At 45.1% G+C, this 20,575-nt stretch overlaps 1 protein-coding gene across 1 annotated transcript in view; it reads right to left on the bottom strand.

Moving 5' to 3' along the window:
* Nucleotides 1–19,286: 19,286 nt before the first annotated feature.
* The window catches only part of LOC137522867 (galactoside alpha-(1,2)-fucosyltransferase 2-like), a 95,225-nt gene continuing 93,936 nt past the window's right edge, over nucleotides 19,287–20,575 (bottom strand). The window contains exon 2 of the mRNA XM_068243008.1: nucleotides 19,287–20,396. Within this exon, the coding sequence (XP_068099109.1) occupies nucleotides 19,294–20,396 (1,103 nt within the window). The 3' untranslated portion in view covers nucleotides 19,287–19,293. The remainder of the gene's footprint in view (nucleotides 20,397–20,575) is intronic.

Genomic DNA, 20,575 nt, shown 5'->3' with positions numbered 1-20,575 from the left:
ATGCAAAGTCAAACCAGAGAATCATACAAGATATAATCGCTTAAAGTGGACCCAAATTAAAAATACAAGATTTCAGAAATAAAATCTATTTTCTAAATTATAATAATAAATAGCAGCCTTTTTTTGGCTGCATGGTGACAAATATAAAATATTTTACATTTCTTGGAGGAACCCCTCCCTTCCTTTCACATTGCCGGGACAGAATCCGGCAAACTGGTTTAGTAGATGGTATCCAGCAAAGGAGGAATTGTTAATGGCTGCAACCTGTATAACCCTAGTAATGAAAAGAGAAGGGTGAAAAGCATGCACTGAAATGATCATAGGCTTGAAGGAGTGTTATTTATCTTTGTATGTGTCAGAGTGGTGCAACTAAATATTTTGAATTAAAAAAATGTTTGGTTTGGGTCCGCTTTAAGCAAAAGATTAGCCAAACAGCAAAAGGTCATACACGGCAAAAGCAAGATACAAAGCACAGATGCAAGGCAGGAAAGGCTAGAACACAATAATCAGGACCAGGAACTTACATGATGGTCTAGCATTGGACTGACTTGCTAAAGCAGCTTATATTCTGTGCTGGGAGGTCAGATGACAAAGTCCAGGTGATCTCAGACCTGTCCTCATTACAGTCTGTGATGGACAGTCCCTAAAGGAGAGACTTCTGCTGGTGGCAGAGAGTAAATCAAGCTGCTGCATAATCCCTGAGGATACTGAGGACATCTGCTGGTGAAATAAAGGAAGTTCATCAACATAGTTCAGGAAATTGCCAGCAGATGCAGCTGGTGACAAGAACAGTGTGCAATAATATAAATCCTGTTATAATATAATCTAGCTCCCAGGATACATAACAGAATAATTCAAACACATATGCTGTAGCCAATAGCAAAGCGGCAGTTCAATATGCTGCACAACACATATGTATATGTCACTAGCTTTATCCATATAAGTTCAGCACATGCTAGTGATAAATGGAACACTCTCCCCAGGAGTAGGGACACCGCACAATGAGGCCCAGCACTGCGCCTATCTGATGCATATCGGACCCCTGTCCTTCATCGGAGACGCGTCAGATAGGCGCAGCGCTGGGCCTCATTTATACTATTGCACACTGACTGTTCCGCACTGTGGACTACCCAGTGGCTGCTTCTGGTTTTAATTGTTTTTAGAACGAATTCCTTAATATAGATTTTAACTAATTTTCCATATGGTGCTGGATTGGCTTAGAATTTATGTTGTTATAGATGTCTTTTTTGTGATATGTGAATCTTTTCGCCCATAGACATGGATGGTGGTGTAGTATTTGTGTTGCTCTATCTGTTTTGGTGCTTAAGTAGCCATGTGACCATATTATCAGTATTAGGTATTGCTGACTGGGGAGGGCTGTGTGCTTTGTTGGGTGCTGGGCTGGGTGCTGTGGAGGGCAGGGCGCTGGGTGCTTTGCTGGGTGCTTTCCTGGGCTATTTGCCAGGTGCTTTGCTGTGCAATTTGCTGGCTGTTGGGCTGGGGGCTTTGCTGGGCTATTTGCTGGTGCTGGGTGTTTTGCTTTGCAGTTTGCTGGGTGCTGGGCATTTTACTGTGCAATTTGCTGGTTGCTTGGCATTTTGCTTTGCAGTTGTCTGGGCATTTTACTGTGCAATTTGCTGGTTGCTTGGCATTTTGCTTTGCAGTTGTCTGGGTGCTTTGCTGTGCAATTTGCTGGTTGCTTGGCATTTTGCTTTGCAGTTGTCTGGGTGCTTTGCTGTGCAATTTGCTGGTTGCTTGGCATTTTGCTTTGCAATTGTCTGGGTGCTTTGCTGTGCAATTTGCTGGGTGCTGGGGGCTTCACTGTTCTATGTGCTGAATGCTTTGCTGGGCTTTGTGCTGGCGGCTTTGCTAGGCTATGTGCTGGGTGCTTTCCTGAGCGCTTTGATGGGCTAAGAGTTGGGGGCTGTGCAGGGTGCTTTGCTGGGCTGGGTGCGGTGCAGGGTGCTTTGCTGGGCTGGGTGCGGTGCAGGGTGCTTTGCTGGGCTGGGTGCGGTGCAGGGTGCTTTGCTGGGCTGAATGCTGGGTGCTGTGCAGGGTGCTTTGCTGGGCTGGATTCTGGGGCGTTTGCTGGGCTGGGTGCTGGGGGATGTGCTGGACTCTGCTGGGGGCTGTGCAGGGTGCTATGCTGGGCTGGATGCTGGGGGCTGTGCAGGGTGCTATGCTGGGCTGGATGCGGGGGGCTGTTTAGGGTACGGTGCAGGGTGCTTTGCTGGGCTTGATGCTGGGGGCTGTGCAGAGTGCTATGCTGGGCTTGATACTGGGGGCTGTGCAGGGTGCTATGGTGGGATGGATGCAGGGGGCTATGCAGGATGCTATGCTGGGTTGGATGCAGGGGGCTATGCAGGGTGCTATGCTGGGCTGGGGGCTGTGCAGGGTGCTATGCTGGGCTTGATGCTGGGGGCTGTGCAGGGTGCTATGCTGGGCTTGATGCTGGGGGCTGTGCAGGGTGCTATGCTGGGCTGGATCTGTGCAGGGTGCTTTGCTAGGCTTGATGCTGGGGGCTGTGCAGGGTGCTATGGTGGGCTGGATGCTGTGCAGGGTACTATGCTGGGTTTGATGCTGGGGGCTGTGCAGGGTGCTATGCTGGACTGGGGGCTGTGCTGGGGGCTGTGCAGGGTGCTATGCTGGGCTGGATGCTGGGGGCTGTGCTGGGCGCTTTGCTGGGCTGAATGTGGGGGACTGTGCAGGGTGCTTTGCTGGCCTTACACAGACCTCAGAGCTGGCGGCGACCAGACCGGAGAGCGGCAGAGCAGGGCGCACACTACCACCTGGACCACTTCACATGCAGGAAGTGGTCATAGTCAATGACGTCACTTCCGCATGTGCAGTGTCTGCGGGTAGCGTGCACTCTGCTCTGCCGTTCTCCGGTCCAGTCGCTGCCAGCTCTGAGGTCTGCAAGAGAGGCAGGCAGCAGTGGGAGGCACACGGGGGAGGGGGAATAGCCATGGCACCATTTTTATAGTACAAGAGGGCCTGGGGATTTTTTTGTCTTCCCGGTGGTCCAGCCATTTATGCCAGCGGGTAGGGGGGTAGGAGAGCCCGGGCCTCCTGAGGGCTCCAGGCCCGTCACTGCAGTGGTAGTTGTCCCCCCTGATGGCGGCACTGTGTATATCCAGGTATAGATTTAAGCGGATGATGGATTAACTTGGATGGTGGAAATTATCAAGTTCACACTCGATGAGCTAAAATCTGAGTTAATTTATTAATGGTAACGAGGATAATCTGGTTTTTAGGTGTAACTGATGGTGTTGATATGGCATATACTGTAAGACACGCTTACCTAAACTCACTTCTGCCCACCCTGCCGAATAGCAGGAGGTAGGTTCTTGTTTAGTGATGAGCAGAAATGATGCCTATGCATGACTACGTATCCTAATTTTGCAATTACGTATCGTAATGCTAAATTTCAGGGAAAATCATAATTTCGTATGTAATTGTAAAAATTCGTAATTTTGCATAGTTTTTCATGTAATTTTTCTGTAATTTTGTGCCGATTTTAGCAGTTAACAGCAAAGCCTCAATGCATGCTATGGCTACCAAAAGTGCTACATATGTTAGGGAAAGTAGTGGGTACACGTCAAAAAAATTATTTTTCAAAAAGTGGTTGTAGTTTTTAAAAAAATCGATTTTAAAAATGCAAAGATAAATATTTTTTATAAACTGCCAGTTGTACCCACTATTCTTCTTATAAACATATGTAGCAGTTTGGTGACAATAACATGTATGGGGGTTTAGCTATTCACTGCCAAAGTCTGCACAAAATGACGTGAAAATTATGTGAAAATTCATGCGAAATTTCGAATGATTATACAAAATCAATAAAATTAGCAACCTGTAATTACGTATAGGCGTAATCGTAATTAGCTTATTACGATCATCACTGTTCTTGTTTTTTTATTTTTCAAGGTACATTAGAAATGATGTTAACTATGTAAAAACGAACTAAGGCCACATTATAAATCGCCAGCGCTATCGCAAGCGCTGAGCTTAGGGCTATTTTTGAAGCGCTTTTCCAAGCACTTTCTGGGCAATTTTCGCTTAGAAAAGCGCTTTTATAAGCGCATTTGTGCAGCAATGATTTTTTTTCACTTCCTGACGTCAGGCAGAAAGTGAACTCTTCGACCTGGAAATGAATAAATACAATGTATTTATTCATGAAAGCGCTCAGGAAATTGCAATTTAAAGCGCTTTTTAAGCGCTTTGCTATTACCATATACTTTCCATTGAATCACAAATGCTCAGAAAATGGTGCAGGAGCCGCATTTGTGATTGGATAGAAAGCTCATCACCATTGCACTAGTACTTTTAAGGCAATTTTTTTAATTCACCAGCACTAAAAAAAGAGCGAAATCACTAGTGTGAACAAGCTCTTACTAAAACCCAAAAACAACTGTTGAACACAGTGGAGCACAGTTGTGTCCTATTTAAAACCACATCCAAACATGTGTCAGTTTTGATAGGTTGAATAACAGGAGATCGTTTTTTTTTAAAGTACATTAAAAATGGTGTTAAAGTGGGCCTGAACTCTTGAACAGGACAGAAGAAAAACAGAGAGAAATGCACCCTGTATGTATTTTGAGAGTTTAGCCTATCTAATTCCCCCTCATCTGTGACTAATTTGATCTCTTAGCTGTGTCAGCTCAGGAATCTCCTCTGCTACTGCAAAGCAGATTATTTGTAAACACAGGATGTTAACCCTATGTCTGCTTCCATGAAAGCAGGAAGTAGACACACTGCAGATGTATTGTAGTATTTGTATCAGCTGTAACAGAGAAATGTTTTTTGTTTAAAGGTTATTATGCTGTTGCATACCTTTTAGAGCAGAGAGGAAGTTCTGAGTTCAGGTTCATTTTAACTATGTAAAAACTAAAAAAACTAACTAATTAAAACCAAAAAAATAACAGTTGAACACATTGGTGCACAGTTGTTTCGTAATTAAAATCCCAGCCAAATATGTCTTGGATTCTTATGTATATGTCCAGTGTCGGACTGGCCCAGCGTGGGTTCGGGATAAACACCGGTAGGCCTTTCAATAACAGTGCGACCTCTCCTGTCATGGATACACACAGTCAAAGCTGCTACTTCTGTTCAAGGAGAGAGGAGCGGAGGTGCCACTAGGAGGAGCTCTAGGAGAGAAGAGTGCACTGAGCTCTGAAGGCTCGTGCAGAGAGAAAGGAAATGCAGTGAGAGGGAAACATGCCGAGGAGGACCGAGGACAATGGGTTGAGCTGCGGAGAGCGTTATGAGGTCACTGTCCAGCCTGGCAGCTGAGTGAGGGGAATCACAGTCCTGCCTGGGGTAAGAGATCTTAGCAAGATTCCCCCACCTGCCTTTCACAGCACACCCCTGCACACTAAACTTGCAGAAGTACGAGTGACACTCACACACTCCAGCTCTCTGCAAATGCAGATGCGTACACATTAGTTGCGGGCAATAGCCTCATGTCTATGTGAGTATATAGTCATGTGTGTCACTGACTGTCCGTAGAGGAGCTTACAATTTAATGCCTACCATAGCCTGTCTAATGTCCTACCATATTATTATTATGTAATTATATAGCACTGACACCTTCTGCAGCACTTTACAGAGTACACAGTCATGTCACTGACTGTCCTCAGAGGAGCTCACAATCTAATCCTACCATAGTCATAGTCTAATGTCCTTACATATTAATATGTATTTATATAGCAATGACATCTTCTGCAGCACTAACCATTGTATGGAAACAGTAAATTCGGGCGCATGAGGCAAGTGGACAAAAAGGGCGCCGCCATAGACTGCCATATTAATTATCGTTTGACGGGCACCCATCGGGAAAAAAGGGCGCCCGCGTAAAATAACGTTTTACCATTACATTTTTGCTAATTAATGTTTTCCACATTTCCCCACGATCATTGTCGTTAACATATTAAAATTTTATCCCTTACTGTTTGTAAAACATTATTATTCACAAAATAAAGCGATCAGTACGTAACAGAAATTGTAATATATTTTATCCTTTACTGTTTTTAAAACATTATTCTCCACACAATAAAGCTTAGGTTTAGGCACCACCAGGGGGGGTCTTAGGTTTAGGCAAAACCAGGGGGGTCTTAGGTTTAGGCACCACCAGGGGGTTTTAGGTTAGGCACCACCAGGGGGGTCTTAGGTTTAGGCACCACCAGGAGGGTCTTAGGTTTAGGCACCACCAGGGGGGACTTAGGATTAGGCACCACCAGGGGGGTCTTAGGTTTAGGCACCACCAGGGGGGACTTAGGTTTAGGCACCACCAGGGGGGTCTTAGGTTTAGGCACCAGTAGGGGGGACTTAGGTTTAGGCACCACCAGGGGGGTCTAGGGGTTAGGGGTAGGTACAGGGAGGGTTCTGTGTGAGAGTAGGGTTAGGTATAGTTTTAGTAAAATTTTAGTAATACTTACTAATGTTTTATCACACTTATTACGAACTATCATCTATCATCACTATTATCTATATTTCTATCATCGTTATAAACAATATTTTCAGATTTTATTATAAGAAGGAACAATAAATGAAGGTTATTCACAATAATATACAATTACAATGATTAAACATATATTATCGTTTTTTAAAGAAACGTAATTATAAGTTTAACTTTTGAAACAGGGAAGATTAACGTTTTCACAATTGCCGATTTCATACACATTATTTAATGATTTATAAATTTGTAAAACATTATTTTTAAACGGAATACAGCACAATATTTTTTTTAAACGCTATTAGAGCTTATAGTTTAAACCCCGCACCCTTTTTTCCCGATGCCCTTTTTTAACGTACGCGTGGGGACTGTATAGGGTAGGGAGGGGAACCGCTATACAACTAGGTAATGCTGTAATGGGGACCACTAGAGTAGGGTATGTGAGCGCCAAATCATGGGGCGCGTGGGCCCCAGGCTGAAATATCTCTGGTGGGCCCCCAGTGTCCCAGTCCGACCCTATATATGTCCCATATGAAGTTAGATTCACTTACATTTCCTGCTCCTGTGGCCTTCACAGCTTTACTTTTGCCAGAGGCTCTACCCTCCCCCACGCTACAATTTATGGGGAGTCTTTGTCCATTCTGGAAAGATTTATACCACTTTCTGTTAGGCAGGTTACACACCTACAAGTGGGATATCGGGGGCATTTTCTCATTATTGCGTCACCCTCCGATTATTTGAATCCATCTGAAAATGGCGCCTGAGAATAATGGCGCACGGTGTTGCCGCTAATCCATTTGCCGCTTATTGCTATTTAACGTTAAAGCCTTATTGTTATTTAGCTTTAAAGGATACCACAACTGACATGTGGCATAATGAGATAGACATGGGTATGTACAGTGCCTAGCACACAAATAACTATGCTGTGTTCCTTTTTCTCTTTCTCTGCCTGAAAGAGGTAAATATCAGGTATGTAAGTGGCTGACTCAGTCCTGACTCAGACAGGAAGTGACTACAGTGTGACCTTCACTGATAAGAAATTCCAACTATAAAACACTTTCCTAGAAGAAAATGGCTTCTGAGAGCAAAAAAAAGATAAAAAAGGGGGAATTTCTTATCAGTGAGGGTCACACTGTAGTCACTTCCTGTCTGAGTCAGGACTGAGTCAGCCACTTACATACCTGATATTTACCTCTTTCAGGCAGAGAAAGAAAAAAGGAACACAGCATAGTTATTTGTGTGCTAGGTACTGTACATACCCATGTCTATCTCATTATGCCACATGTCAGTTGTGGTATCCTTTAAAACACAGAGCCCTCTCTGTACCTATCCCTAACCCCTAAACCCCTCCTGGTGGTGCCTAACCCTAAGACCCCCTCTGGTGGTGCCTAACCCTAACCTTGACAGTGTTACATTAAATCCATTAACCGTTTTGCAGTTAAATAACATCTGCAGTTTGGCTTATGTAGGACGCTATTGATAAATAACGTTACTGTGGGCAATAACGTCTGCTGTTTGGCAAATGAACGGCACTATTGATAAATAACGTTAGTGTGTGCCGTTTTTCTTCTTTTTTCCCTGTGCGCCATTATTATGCAGTACTAACGATAAATAGCGATAAGCGTATCTTTTTAATGCGGCGCCATTTTTATGCATAGGCGCTGTGCGCCATTATTCACTGATCCGGATTATTTATTCATATTTTTCTCATGCAATTTCTCATTTTCATTAGCAGTTTGTTTTGTGGCAAAAATTGTATTGGCTACTTTTAGCAGCTCTTCAACACTTTTACTGAAAGAGCACCTGTAACCTTAAATAGCACAGCATAAATTTGTCAAGATACCCAAGAACCAGGGCTGTAGTGTCAGTACAAAAATCCTCCGACTCCACAGGTTAGGATTCCACCGACTCCTCTAATTTGCATATTACAATCTTGTTGGTTGAAAGTATGTAACATAAAATGCATCTCTTAACTGCCAATGCATAGGGATATGGAGGCTGCCATATTTATTGCCTTTTAATCCTGGCTATCCAGCCGATCTTCTGCCTCTAATACTTTTAGTCATAGACTTAGGCTTCGTTCTCATGATACCCGCTTCTGTGCACAGTTGGAAGCGCATATGATGTGGTAACATGCAAGAACGGCAGAAGGGAATAGACAGCCCTCTGCCGTTCACATTAAATGCACTGCGCAGCAGTACGGTGTGGCAAGCCGGGCCGAGGCATAGGCTGGAGAGGCTCCAGCCTCAGGGCGCACTGTAGAAGGGGGCGCACAATTCATTCAGCTGTCATTCCTAATTGTGTTTGAAGCAGAAAGAAATAAGAAAAGGGGATACATAGCAGTGACTGCAAGCCAGACAACTAGATATTGAGGTGTTGGGGAGGTTGTGGGCCCTGTGGCACCTCTTAGTCTAATAGCAATCAGTGTGTGACGGCTGGGGTGGCAGAGCTGGAGGGGCGTACTTTGGTGTCTCAGCCTTGGGTGCTGGAGGACCTTGTCCCGCCTCTGCGATGCGCTATGATGTGCTTGCGTACTGCTGCATGCATTCTGCCCGCAAGCGCAGAACTGACCCATTCACTGTCAATGGATGGGATCGGCGGGTAGCAGCGCAGATGGCGTGCGATCATAATGCACTGCATAGATGTGAACGAGGCCTAAAAGCAGTACTTGGTAAGAGTACTGGTAGAAGGTACAGACAGGAACAAGGCAATGTGATTGTGGGTACATGTAAGAGTGATGTGCAAGTACTCTGCAGGAGAATGAGGGGACTCTTCCTCTATTACACATTCTTCATGTACAATCTGAACTAGGTTTATAGGTGATAGACAACACCTATGTTCAATATGCACAACATTCTCAGTGGATTCCCTGCAGCTCTGTGGGGAGTGCATATGTAGAGTATAGTACTACTGTGTAACTTAAAGTAAACCTGAGACAGATGAAATTAAAGTTTTATACATACCTGGGGCTTCCTCCAGCCCCCTTCAGGCTAATCAGTCCCTCGCTGTCCTCCTCCGCCACCTGGATCTTCTGCTATGGGTCCAGGTATTGAACCAGTCGGGTGCAGTGCGCATGCACACACTCCGCCGCCAGGAACGTACTACGCCTGTGCAGCACTATTGCGCAGGTGCAGAACGCTCCTGGCTGTGGAAGCGGCACGCGGCGGGACTGCACTGACTGGCTGAATTACCAGGACTCATAGCAGAAGATTCAGGTGGCGGAGGAGGACAGCAAGGGACTGATTAGCCTGTAGAGGCTGGAGGAAGCCCCAGCTATGTATAATACATTTCTTTTCATTCATCTCAGGTACCCTTTAGTCACCACACCAAATTTTAACAACATACCAAATTATTTGATTTCATGAGCAAAAGGAGTGCATAAATTTGCATAAATCAGCATCAATGCAGAATTATTTCCATCTCATTGACCATCTCTATTAGTGACACGGCTACACATCAGGCTTTATTCTTACAGCATAGATGTTATTTAGTATATATAAGATTCCTGTGTACACATCATATATACAGTCACAATCAGATGTGTATATCTGACTTTAAAAATACGGGGACTGCTTTATTGAAGCAGCACAAGTAACTAATTTTGATTGGTTTATTTCATTTTTGTGGCTAAGCACAGCTATTACTGTATATATAATTTATGATGACTATTATCTGAGAAATAGAACATTTTATCATATTTTCTATTTTAATTACAGTTTAGATTAATTGGGAGTCAGAGTCGGTGCATTTTTTCCAGACTCCAAAAATTGCTCCGACTCCACGACTCCGACTCTGACTCCACAGCCCTGCCAAGAACCTGGCTTCTGCTTCAAAAATGCTTTTTATATGTATATATTGATGTATGGCCATATGCAACCCTGCCCTCCCAGAGATGTTTATCATAGGCAATGATGTCACACAGCCTTTTGCACTAAAGTACTCTGGGAAGTGCAGCTGATGTTACTGTTCACTATACAGATGGGAAAAAACATACAACAATGATTCACCTTGCCAGCAGTAAAGATGCTGGCATCACACAAATAAATTAAAAAATGTAAACCAGAGCAAGTTAAGAGTAAAACATTGGAAATTGTCTGAATAGTTTATAGTTTATAAATAAATATTATAAAAAATAAACAGTTTTATTCCTTAAGCTATATTCAGCAAAAGCTACTCTTTAAAGGAAACCTAAAGCGAAACAAAACAAAAAGAGTTTAACTAACCTGAGAATTCTACCGCCCCCCTGAAGCCGCCCTGTGCCCGTGCCAGGACAAATCAATCCACCTATCCCTGCAGCGACTCAGTTTAGCCAGTCGATGCCCACTGCCCCTGCGCATCCTTGATCATGCTTGCCTTGCAGGAGCATCCTGCGCGTGCGCAATATGAGAAAATCTCATACTGTGCATGCACAGAATGCTCCTGGCGAGAGGAGGAGATGCGCAGCCATTGCCACGCAGGCGCAGTGGCCATAGGCTGGCTCAGTCGCCAAAAATGAAACTAAGTCACTGCGGGGACTGATTGGTTTGTCCCGGCGCGAGCTGCAGTGGGTCGGTAGAAGCCCGAGGTAAGTTACATTTTTTTTTTTGTTGCTTTGCTTTATGTTCACTTTGGTCATTTAGTCAAGTATTACAGCTTAAAGAGACTCCGTAACAAAAATTGCATCCTGTTTTTTATCATCCTACAAGTTCCAAAAGCTATTCTAATGTGTTCTGGCTTACTGCAGCACGTTCTACTATCACCATCTCTGTAATAAATCAACTTATCTCTCTCTTGTCAGACTTGTCAGCCTGTGTCTGGAAGGCTGCCAAGTTCTTCAGTGTTGTGGTTCTGTGATGCATCTCCCCCCTCCAGGCCCCTCTCTGCACACTGCCTGTGTATTTAGATTAGGACAGCTTCTCTCTTCTCTCTTATCTTTTACAAGCTGGATAAATCCTCCTCTGAGCTGGCTGGGCTTTCACATACTGAGGAATTGCATACAGGCAGAGCTGTCTGCACTCTGCAGGAAGAAACAGCCTGACACTTCAGTGGAAGATAGCTGCAGGAGGAAATAAACACATAAATGATCTCTTGAGATTCAAAAGGAAGTGTGTATACAGCCTGCTTGTGTATGAATGTATTTTCTATGTGTGGACATACTATACATCAAACCTACTTCCTGTTTTGGTGGCCATTTTGTTTGTTTATAAACAAACTTTTTAAAACTGTTTTTAACCACTTTTAATGCGGCGAGGAGCGGCGAAATTGTGACAGAGGGTAATAGGAGATGTCCCCTAACACACTGGTATGTTTACTTTTGTGCGATTTTAACTACTTCCCGACCGCCGTATAGACAAATGGCGGCCGGGAAGCAGACGCCGCAAGGACCGCCGTATTGACAAATGGCGGCGGTCCTTGTTTGGGCATGGGCGGAGCGATCGCGTCATCCGTGACGCGATCCTCCGCCTCCGCCTGTCGCCGCTCACTCGCCGCAACATCCCGCCGGCCATACGGAAGCACCGGCGGGATGTTAACCCGACGATCGCCGCATACAAAGTGTATAATACACTTTGTAATGTTTACAAAGTGTATTATACAGGCTGCCTCCTGCCCTGGTGGTCCCAGTGTCCGAGGGACCACCAGGGCAGGCTGCAGCCACCCTAGTCTGCACCAAGCACACTGATTTTCTCCCCCCCCCGCCCCAGATCGCCCACAGCACCCATCAGACCCCCCCCTGCCCACCCCCAGACCCCTGTTTGCACCCAATCACCCCCCTAATCACCCATCAATCACTCCCTGTCACTATCTGTCAACGCTATTTTTTTTATACCCCCCCCCTGCCCCCTGCTCCCTCCTGATCACCCCCCCACCCCCCAGATTCTCCCCAGACCCCCCCCCCCAGACCCCCTACCATGCACTGTATGCATCTATCCCCCCTGATCACCTGTCAATCACCTGTCAATCACCTGTCAATCACCCATCAATCACCCATCAATCACCCCCTGTCACTGCCACCCATCAATCAGCCCCTAACCTGCCCCTTGCGGGCAATCTGATCACCCCCCCACCCCAATAGATCGCCCGCAGATCCGACATCAGATCACCTCCCAAATCCATTGTTTACATCTATTCTCTCCTCTAAACACACACTAATTACCCATCAATCACCCATCAATCACCCCCTATCACCACCTGTCACTTTTACCTATCAGATCAGACCCTAATCTGCCCCTTGCGGGCACCCAATCACCCGCCCACACGCTCAGATTGCCCTCAGACCCCCCCTTATCAATTCACCAGTGCATTCATTACATCTGTTCTTCCCTGTAATAACCCACTGATCACCTGTCAATCACCTATCACCCATCAATCACCCCCTGTCACTGCCACCCATCAATCAGCCCCTAACCTGCCCCTTGCGGGCAATCTGATCACCCACCCACACCATTAGATCGCCCGCAAACCCGCCGTCAGATTACCTCCCAAATGTATTGTTTACATCTGTTATCTTCTCTAAACACCCACTAATTACCCATCAATCACCCATCAATCACCCCCTATCACTGTTACCAATCAGATCAGACCCTAATCTGCCCCTTGCGGGCACCCAATCACCCGCCTACACGCTCAGATTACCCTCAGACCCCCCCCTTATCAATTCGCCAGGGCATTATTTACATCTATCCTTCCCTGTAATAACCCACTGATCACCTGTCAATCACCTGCCAATCACCTATCGCCCATCAATCACCCCCTGTCACTGCCACCCAACGATCAGCCCCTAACCTGCCCCTTGCGGGCAATCTGATTACCCACCCACACCAATAGATCGCCCGCAGATCCGACATCAGATCACCACCCAAGCGCAGCGTTTACTCTCCTCTAAACACCCACTAATTACCCATCAATCACCCATCAATCACCCCCTATCACCACTGTCACAGGAGCCCTCAGTGGCTGACCGCACTTAGCCTTCTAAACGGTGCCAGCGCACAGATCGTGCGAACTCTGGTCGCAGTCAATGCGCAGGAACCGTTAAGAATTAGCCGCAGACAACTCAGAAGGGAGCCTGTGAGACACGGGTAATTACAACGTCACCTACTGGTTCAGAGTAAACTGCCACCACCGCGGTTACTATGGGACCGTGGGGCCCACTAACTGACTGACTAATCCTGCGAATAAAACGGTTAAACACACGATATTCTGTCTAGCCAACAACAAACAAACAGTAGCGTATCTTCAGAGACCCGGGATCATTTCTGTGTGTGCTGATAAGCAGGGTAGCGAAACAGTGAATGACTTGGGGAAAGTCGTTTATTCACGCAATATAAATAATTAATATATACAGACAATTATGAAAAATCAACAATTATTAAAACAGTAATAGACAGTATGAAAAATAAAAGAAGGGAGAAAAATACTTAGTTCCTGGAAAGATGTCCTTATTGTGGGAAGAATCATAAAGTCCTTGGTTTCAAAGTCCAGAGTTCAGAGTTCAGACCAGGTGGATACCAGCATATCCTCAAGCTGGCATCTGATGAGTGCAAGATGGTTCAGTGTGGAGGACCCTGAGTTTGGGTCCTCAGCCATTCTTATGCCCCTGCTTCAGTAGGAGGGAGTGAGGGCGGGGAGCTATACACCTCCTTCAAAGATGAGATGAGCCCTCCTCTTGTACTGGGGCTAGAAATCATATCTACCCATATATGGGCTCTATCTCACAGAACCGTACAGGTCAGGGCAGATTTACTAATATTTTCAGATCTGCCTCGATGTACCCAGCAGTCTGATACCAAACATGAGGGGTGGGACCCCTGTGGTACCATTAGGGCACTGTTGGACTGCCTAATGGGCAGTCTTTACCTCAGAAGGTTCTGAAATGTTCTCAGAACCAACGCCAGGCAGGGCCCTACCTGCTCTGTTAGTTTGGAGGGTCTGCCAGCCTGGCAACACAGAAAATATGATACATATAGCAATTTATGGAATATGAGAGACCCCTGGGATTTATACCAGGTCATTCCCAGGCAAAGGTTCTTTGAAGTTGGCAGCAGCAAGCCACATGTCGGCTCCCTGCTGGGAAAAGGAGTCGGAGTGTCTGAGTTTCCTCACTCTAAATTGGTTCTGTCATGGTGTTTGTCACCTTATACCTGATGGATGGGCCATCAGCACAGCTTGAAGCCAGGGACTCTCTGGGCCCAGGCTCATTAGCATATCAAAAGAGCCATCCTGCAGTTAAGGTGATGCTATTCCTCTGCTAAGAAAGGACTGCAGACCTCCTACACAATAAATCCAGATTCTATCGATTTGAAGCGCAATCGACGCAGAGAATCGAGTGCGATCGCTTTTCTTCACGGGCGGTTACAGGACGCGCCTGCGGCCCCGCAACCGTCCGTGACAACCACCTGTCACTGTTACCCATCAGATCAGACCCTAATCTGCCCCTTGCGGGCACCCAATCACCCGCCTACACGCTCAGATTACCCTCAGACCCCCCCTTATCAATTCGCCAGTGCAATATTTACATCTGTTCTCCCCTGTAATAACCCACTGATTACCTGTCAATCACCTGTCAATCACCTATCAATCACCCATCAATCACCCCCTGTCACTGCCACCCATCAATCACCCCCTGTCACTGCCACCCATCAATCACCCGCTGTCACTGCCACCCATCAATCAGCCCCTAACCTGCCCCTTGCGGGCAATCTGATCACCCACCCACACCAATAGATCGCTCGCAGATCCGACGTCCGATCACCTCCCAAGTGCAGTGTTTACATCTGTTCTCTACCCTAAACACCCACTAATTACCCATCAATCACCCCCTGTCACTGCTACCTATCAGATTAGACCCCTATCTGCCCCTAGGGCACTCAATCACCCGCCCACACCCTCAGAATGCCCTCAGACCCCAGCCCTGATCACCTCGCCAGTGCATTGCTTGCATCTATTCCCCCCTCTAATCACACCTTGAGACACCCATCAATCACCTCCTGTCACCCCCTAGCACACCTACCCTAGGTGATCAGGCCCTAATTTGCCCCGTGTGGGCTCCTGATCACTCGGCCAAACCCTCAGATCCCCCTCAGACCCCCTTCCGATCACCTCCCCAGTGCATTGATTGCATCTATTTTCCCCTCTAACCACCCCCTGAGACACCCATCAATCACCTCCTGTCACCCCCCTAGCACTCCTATCCATCAGATCAGGCCCAATACAACCTGTCATCTAAAAGGCCACCCTGCTTATGACCGGTTCCACAAAATTCGCCCCCTCATAGACCACCTGTCATCAAAATTTGCAGATGCTTATACCCCTGAACAGTCATTTTGAGACATTTGGTTTCCAGACTACTCACGGTTTTGGGCCCGTAAAATGCCAGGGCGGTATAGGAACCCCACAAGTGTCCCCATTTTAGAAAAAAAGACACCCCAAGGTATTCTGTTAGGTGTATGACGAGTTCATAGAAGATTTTATTTTTTGTCAAGAGTTAGCGGAAATTGATTTTTATTGTTTTTTTTCCACAAAGTGTCACTTTCCGCTAACTTTTGACAAAAAAATAAAATCTTCTATGAACTCGTCATACACCTAACAGAATACCTTGGGGTGTCTTCTTTCTAAAATGGGGTCACTTGTGGGGTTCCTATACTGCCCTGGCATTTTAGGGGCCCTAAACCGCGAGGAGTAGTCTAGAAAACAAATGCCTCAAAATGACCTGTGAATAGGACGTTGGGCCCCTTAGCGCACCTAGGCTGCAAAAAAGTGTCACACATGTGGTACCGCCGTACTCAGGAAAAGTAGTATAATGTGTTTTGGGGTGTATTTTTACACATACCCATGCTGGGTGGGAGAAATTTCTATGTAAATGGACAATTGTGTGTAAAAAAAATCAAACAATTGTCATTTACAGAGATATTTCTCCCACTTAGCATGGGTATGTGTAAAAATACACCCCAAAACGCATTATACTACTTCTCCTGAGTACGGCGGTACCACATGTGTGGCACTTTTTTACACCCTAAGTACGCTAAGGGGCCCAAAGTCCAATGAGTACCTTTAGGATTTCACAGGTCATTTTGCGACATTTGGTTTCAAGACTACTCCTCACGGTTTAGGGCCCCTAAAATGCCAGGGCAGTATAGGAACCCCACAAATGACCCCATTCTAGAAAGAAGACACCCAAAGGTATTCCGTACGGAGTATGGTGAGTTCATAGAAGATTTTATTTTTTGTCACAAGTTAGCGGAAAATGACACTTTGTGAAAAAAAACTATTAAAATCAATTTCCGCTAACTTGTGACAAAAAAATAAAAACTTCTATGAACTCACCATACTCCTAACGGAATACCTTGGGGTGTCTTCCTTCTAAAATGGGGTCATTAGTGGGGTTCCTATACTGCCCTGGCATTTTAGGGGCCCTAAACCGCGAGGAGTAGTCTTGAAACAAAAATGACATGTGAAATCCTAAAGGTACTCATTGGACTTTGGGCCCCTTAGTGCAGTTAGGGTGCAAAAAAGTGCCACACATGTGGTATCGCCGTACTCGGGAGAAGTAGTATAATGTGTTTTGGGGTGTATTTTTACACATACCCATGCTGGGTGGGAGAAATACCTCTGTAAATGACAATCTTTTGATTTTTTTTACACACAATTGTCCATTTACAGAGGTATTTCTCCCACCCAGCATGGGTATGTGTAAAAATACACCCCAAAACACATTGTACTACTTCTCCCGAGTATGGCGATACCACATGTGTGGCACTTTTTTGCACCCTAACTGCGCTAAAGGGCCCAAAGTCCAATGAGTACCTTTAGGATTTCACAGGTCATTTTTGAGAAATTTCGCTTCAAGACTACTCCTCACGGTTTAGGGCCCCTAAAATGCCAGGGCAGTATAGGAACCCCACAAATGACCCCATTTTAGAAAGAAGACACCCCAAGGTATTCCGTTAGTAGTATGGCGAGTTCATAGAAGATTTTATTTTTTGTCACAAGTTAGCGGAAATTGATTTTAATTGTGTTTTTTCACAAAGTGTCATTTTCCGCTAACTTTTGACAAAAAATAAAATCTTCTATGAACTCACCATACTCCTAACGGAATACCTTGGGGTGTCTTCTTTCTAAAATAGGGTCATTTGTGGGGTTCCTATACTGCCCTGGCATTTTAGGGGCCCTAAACCGTGAGGAGTAGTCTTGAAACGAAATTTCTCAAAATGACCTGTGAAATCCTAAAGGTACTCATTGGACTTTGGACCCTTTAGCGCAGTTAGGGTGCAAAAAAGTGCCACACATGTGGTATTACCGTACTCAGGAGAAGTAGTATAATGTGTTTTGTGGTGTATTTTTACACATACCCATGCTGAGTGGGAGAAAGATCTCTGTAAATGGACAATTGTGTGTAAAAAAAATTAACAAATTGTCATTTACAGAGATATTTCTCCCACCCAGCATGGGTATGTGTAAAAATACACCCCAAAACACATTATACTACTTCTCCTGAGTACGGCAATACCACATGTGTGGCACTTTTTTGCAGCCTAACTGCGCTAAGAGGTCCAAAGTCCAATGAGCACCTTTAGGCTTTACAGGGGTGCTTACAATTTAGCACCCCCCAAAATGTCAGGACAGTAAACACACCCCACAAATGACCCCATTTTGGAAAGTAGACCCTTCAAGGTATTCAGAGAGGGGCATGGTGAGTCCGTGGCAGATTTCATTTTTTTATGTCGCAAGTTAGAAGAAATGGAAACTTTTTTTTTTTTTTCTCACAAAGTGTCATTTTCCGCTTACTTGTGACAAAAAATAATATCTTCTATGAACTCACTATGCCTCTCAGTGAGTACTTTGGGATGTCTTCTTTCCAAAATGGGGTCATTTGGGGGGTATTTATACTATCCTGGAATTCTAGCCCCTCATGAAACATGACAGGGGGTCAGAAAAGTCAGAGATGCTTGAAAATGGGAAAATTCACTTTTTGCACCATAGTTTGTAAACGCTATAACTTTTACCCAAACCAATAAATATACACTGAATGGGTTTTTTTTTATCAAAAACATGTTTGTCCACATTTTTCGCGCTGCATGTATACAGAAATTTAACTTTATTTGAAAAATGTCAGCACAGAAAGTTAAAAAAATCATTTTTTTGCCAAAATTCATGTCTTTTTTGATGAATATAATAAAAAGTAAAAATCGCAGGAGCAATCAAATAGCATCAAAAGAAAGCTTTATTAGTGACAAGAAAAGGAGCCAAAATTCATTTACGTGGTAGGTTGTATGAGCGAGCAATAAACCGTGAAAGCTGCAGTGGTCTGAATGGAAAAAAAGTGGCCGGTCCTTAAGGGGTAGAAAGCCCTAGGTCCTCAAGTGGTTAACAATACAGATTCTCTTTAAATAGTTTTTATAACACTTTTAAAGCGAACCTTAAGTCTACTAAAAAAAATGAGATTTACTCACCTGGGGCTTCCCTCAGCCCCCAGCAGCCGATCGGTGCCCTCGCAGCTCCGCTCCGATGTCCCAGGACCCGCCGGCGAGCACTTCCGGTTTGGCCGTCACCGGCCGACAGGCATGGGAACGCGAGTGATTGTTCGCGTTCCCAGCCTGTATATCGCCCCCTATGCTGCTATTGCGACCTCCTGGCCGCAATAGCAGCATAGGGGGGGATATACAGGCTGGGAACGCGAACAATCACTCGCGTTCCCATGCCTGTCGGCCGGTGACGGCCAAACCGGAAGTGCTCGCCGGCGGGTCCTGGGACATCGGAGCGGAGCTGCGAGGGCACCGATCGGCTGCTGGGGGCTGAGGGAAGCCCCAGGTGAGTAAATCTCATTTTTTTTAGTAGACTTAAAGTTCGCTTTAAAGTTGGTATTATGATAAGTTAAAATGAGTCCAGTTACTTTGTTGGGGAGTTATTGTTTCATTCTGATTTGTCTTATTTAGGAGAGGAGAAAGATCTGCAGGAATACCAATCCATTCAGGGAGAAAAGCAGCTTCATACTTAAAAAATTTAAGAAAAGGAGAGTCAGGCAATGTGTAGTTTGTTAAGTAAATTGTTTCTCCACCTGCTAAGTAGCTCGCCCAAACACCAAAGGTCCCTATAGTCATGATGGTGTGGTTACAATGGGCCAGGAGGGCAAAGTCCCGGGCTGGAGAGACCTCTTGACCATCCCCAGCAAAGTGTACATCTCCTCGTGAATTATTTATGTTCTCTTTACACCAATCCATCCCGTTGCTGGTCACAATGAAAAGTGGATTCTCATACTTGTTTCTGAAATAGTCTGTGGCCTTTTGCAAATATCCTTTGTCAGCAACCACCCCTTTCCATACTTTGGGCATGACTTTGACATAGTCTCCTCTTCGAACATGTACCCCTACAAACGTGACATTTTTCTTCTCCCCACGTACTTTGTCAAGGTAGGCATAAGACTCTTCTCTAATAAAGTCATGGAATGTAAATTCTCTGAGGATTTCATCCTTAATATGGTGGTAGAACGTATAAGAGCACGGGGTGCTAACAAAGTAGATATGGTCTCTTTGAATGTTATAGTACTCTTCAGACATCCAATCATGCAAGGCCAATCTTTTCCATTTGATTTTGGAACTAATTTCTTCGTGAAGTACAGGTAATCTTATCTTAAACATCTTTGACAGTTGGTCATGCATACTAGATAAAATATAGGCTTGACGGCCATGTATCTTGGCAAGGGCATAAAGAGTGGCGTACTCCCCCATGTAATTGCCCAGACGTCCAACAGCATTGATAGTCCACATGCCAGTCAGAGATTCAGGCTTTTTCACTGGTGGACACAGATCTTCAGTGCTTTTCAACAGTTTGCTATTTTTCACAAGTCCCGTAAATTCACTGATGTGCAGATTGTAATGATAATCATAAGAAAACGTGATCAGCACAAGGAAAAAAGCAGTTGCCATGACCCAGAGGACACGCTTGTTCAATTTTCCAGGGGTTCCCGCTAAAGTGGAATTGACAAAACACACGTGTTAGGAAAAAGAAGCAGAATACGTAAGTAACAGTTGTGACTTTAATTATAGGACACAACATAAATGTTAAACTTTAAAGAAAATGTAAATTTTTGGTAAGAACTAAGCATTCAAATCAGATCTGTACAGTAAATAGGTTTTGGCAAACATT

The sequence above is a fragment of the Hyperolius riggenbachi genome, chromosome 6, assembly GCF_040937935.1.
Source record: "Hyperolius riggenbachi isolate aHypRig1 chromosome 6, aHypRig1.pri, whole genome shotgun sequence".
Lineage (NCBI taxonomy): Eukaryota > Metazoa > Chordata > Amphibia > Anura > Hyperoliidae > Hyperolius > Hyperolius riggenbachi.
The sequence above is the reverse complement of the archived record's forward strand: the minus strand, read 5'-3'. Positions and strand labels throughout refer to the sequence as shown.